A 3,453-nucleotide genomic window follows, 5' to 3' on the forward strand; every position below is an offset into this window, starting at 1 on the left:
AAACTGCAAATATAAATGTTTTCATTTCAGACTGTCAAGTCAAATGAGTAACTAATCAAGCACAAATCCGTTTAGGAGAGTAATCCTTACTGATGTACAATTCTAAAATATATTCCAACAGAATAAGTAATTTTTTAAGGCTAGAGAATAAATGTTGGTTGTTTTTTTTGTTTGTTTGTTTGGTTTGGTTTTCTTGAGATGGTGTCTCACTCTGTCACCCAGACTGGAGTAAACTGGCAGAATTACAGCTCACTGCAGCCTTGACTTCCTAAGGCTCAAGCAATCCTCCTTCCTCAGCTACCATACTCAGTTAATTTTTGTACTTTTTGTAGAGATGGGGTTTTGCCATGTTGCCCAGGCTGGTCTCAAACTCCTGGGCACAAGGGATTCACCCACATCGACCTCCCAAAGTTCTGGGATTACAGGTGTCAGCCACCATAGCAGGCCAGAATAAGTATTCTTTTTTTATTAGATGGAGTCTTGCTCTGTCCCCAGGCTGGCATGCAGTGGCATGATCTCAGCTCACTGCAACCTCCACCTCCTGAGTTCAAGTGATTCCCCTGCCTCAGCCTCCTCAGTGCTGGGATTACAGGTGTGTGCCACCACGCCTGGCTAATTTTTTGTATTTTAGTAGAGATGGGATTTCACCACGTTGGCCAGAATGGTCTCGATCTCCTGACCTCGTGATCTGCCCACCTTGGCCTCCCAAAGTGCTAGGATTACAGGCGTGAGCCACCATGCCTGGCCAGAATAAGTATCCTTTATAGTTTTTCTCCATAATGACTGTGAAATGTGTGCAGAGCAATTCTGGAAATGAAACTCACCTCCAGAGAATTCTGTTGTGACTGTTTTGAATGTCTCAAGTAAGCACCAAAGTCCAATGGTGCTGAAAGCGTTTCTGAATTTTCTGGACAGAACTGAGATCCAAAGAGGAACTGGGAATCACTGAGACTGGAATAATCAGCTTGATTATTATTCCAGTTGGATGGCTTCATGTTCCTGAAATGAAGCAAAAAAAAAGTATATCAAATGGATAAATATCCTGAACAAATGAAATCATAGTTCACGGCTGTCCATTTCAGAATATTCTGGGCAGAGTGTTAGCTTGTTCTGACTTTCAAGTCCCCTGTACATTGCTAGTACTACCTACAAAGAAACACAAGAAAATTCTGAATACCACACATTTTTATTACAATCTAAGAACAACCAGATGGAAACTCAAACAGAAAGGACTGACACCATTATTCCTTATATAACAGCATTGTAGGCTATAACATCATTTTGGAAATTATAGTTCATAAAATTATAGAGATTAAGAGAATGTTATTTTATTTTATTGTTTTAAGACAGAGTGCTAGTCTGTTGCCCAGGCTGGAGTGCAGTGGTGTGATCTCAGTTCACTGCAACCTCCACCTCTCGGGTTCAAGTGCTTCTCCTGCCTCAGCCTCCTGAGTAGCTGGGACTAAAGGTACATGTTACCACACTGGCTAATTTTTGTATTTTTAGTAGAGATGGGATTTTACCATGTTGGCCAGGCTGGTCTTGAACTCCTGACCTCAGGTGATCTGACCACCTCTGCCTCCCAAAGTGCAAGGATTACTTTGAGACAGAGTCTTGCTCTGTTGCCCAGGCTGGTGTGCAGTGGTGCAGCCTCATCTCCCGGGTTCAATCAATTCTCCTGCCTCAACCTCCTAAGTAGCTGGGACTAAAGGTATATGATACCACACCCGGCTAATTTCTGTATTTTTACTAGAGACGAGGTTTCACCATGTGGGCCAGGCTGGTCTCAAACTCCTGACCTCAGGTGATCTGCCCACCTCGGCCTCCCAAAGTGCTGGGATTACAGTCATAAGCCATCGCACCCGGCCAAGAATGTCATCTTTTTAAAACATCAATCTGTTCATCATTAAAATAGATAAATAAAATAAGGTACATGCATTAACTGATTCAGCAGCCAGAAGCATTAAGTTAGATTTAAATATAATCACATCAGATTTTGAGACTTCTCAGAAACATAGTTTTGAGTAAAATAAAAGGTAAACATTGAATGAACTCTATTACAGATCATTTATGTAAATTTTTAAACCCAAATTATATACATCAAACAATTATGTAACTGAGTGTATAGAAGGTAATTGGAGGGTACACATTAATTCTAGAGTGTGTGCCTACAGGGAAGGAACAGAGCAGGACTGAAGGGAGAGAAAGAGCCATAACAAAACAGTCACAGATTGTCTTTGTTTTGGACTGAATGTTTGTGTCTCTTGAAAATTAATACGTTGATATGACAGTATCATCATAACAACCCTGATATGATGGTATTTGGAGATGGCCCTTTAGGAGGTAATCAGGGTTAGATGAAGTCATGAAGGTAGGGCTCTTATGATAGGATTGGTGTTCTTATAAAAAGGAACACCAGAAGCTGGGCTCGGTGGCTCACACCTGTAATCTTAGCACTTTGGGAAGCCAAGGCGGGCAGATTGCCTGAGCTCAGGAGTTCAAGACCAGCCTGGGCAACACAGTGAAATCCTGTCTCTACGCAAACACACACACACACACACACACACACACAGAGTCAGGCGTGGCAGCGCGTGCCTGTAGTCCCAGCTACTTGGGAAGCTGAGGCAGGAGAACTTCCTGAACCCAGGAGGCGGAGGTTGCAGTAAGCTGAGATCGCGCCACTGCGCTCCAGCCTAGGTGACACAGTGAGACTCCATCTCCAAAAAAAAGAAAGGAGGACACCAGAGAGGTAGCTCTTTCATGCCACTCCTCAGCCATCCACCCACCCTCATGTGAAGACACAGGAAGAAAAGGGCTATCTGCAAGCCAGGAAAATACCTCGCCAGAAACCAATTATGTTAGCACACTGATCCATGACTTCCAGCCTCCACCCAGTCTCTGGTACTTTGTTATAGCAATCTAGGCAGACTAATATAGGCATCATCCATACTAATGAATATGATCAACTTAGATCTGTGCATAAGAAGATCTTTTTTATTCTTTGAGACAGTCTTGCTCTGTTGCCAGGCTGGAGTGCAGTGGCATTATCTCAGCTCACTGCAACTTTTGCCTCCCAGGTTCAACCGAGTTCCCTGCCTCAGCCTCCTGAGTAGCTGGGACTACAGGTGCGTACCACAACACCCAGCTAATTTTTTGTATTTTAGTAGAGATGGGGTTTCACCAGGTTGGCCAGGATGGTCTTGATCTCCTGACCTTATCATACGCCTGCCTGAGCCTCCCAAAAGTGCTGGGATTACAGGCTTGAGTCATCGCGCCCAGCCTGTTCATTAATTTAGCAGCAACATTTATTGAGCACCCGGCAAGGAGGATCCATTTTAAAATGTTTTTGAGGGCCAGGTGCTATATTGAGCTGAGATCGTGCCACTGCAACACTGCAATCCAAACTGTGACAGAGCGAGACACCGTCTCAAAAAAAAAAAAAAAAAAAAAAGG

General features: G+C 43.5%; 1 protein-coding gene across 1 annotated transcript in view; it reads right to left on the reverse strand.

The window, feature by feature from the left end:
- The window catches only part of IHO1 (interactor of HORMAD1 1), a 58,560-nt gene that overhangs the window by 24,359 nt on the left and 30,748 nt on the right, over positions 1-3,453 (reverse strand). The window contains exon 3 of the mRNA XM_017506087.2: positions 825-999. Within this exon, the coding sequence (XP_017361576.1) occupies positions 825-999 (175 nt within the window). The remainder of the gene's footprint in view (positions 1-824; positions 1,000-3,453) is intronic.

This window comes from Cebus imitator, unplaced genomic scaffold (genome assembly GCF_001604975.1).
Source record: "Cebus imitator isolate Cc_AM_T3 unplaced genomic scaffold, Cebus_imitator-1.0 Scaffold0, whole genome shotgun sequence".
NCBI classification, from domain to species: Eukaryota; Metazoa; Chordata; class Mammalia; order Primates; family Cebidae; genus Cebus; species Cebus imitator.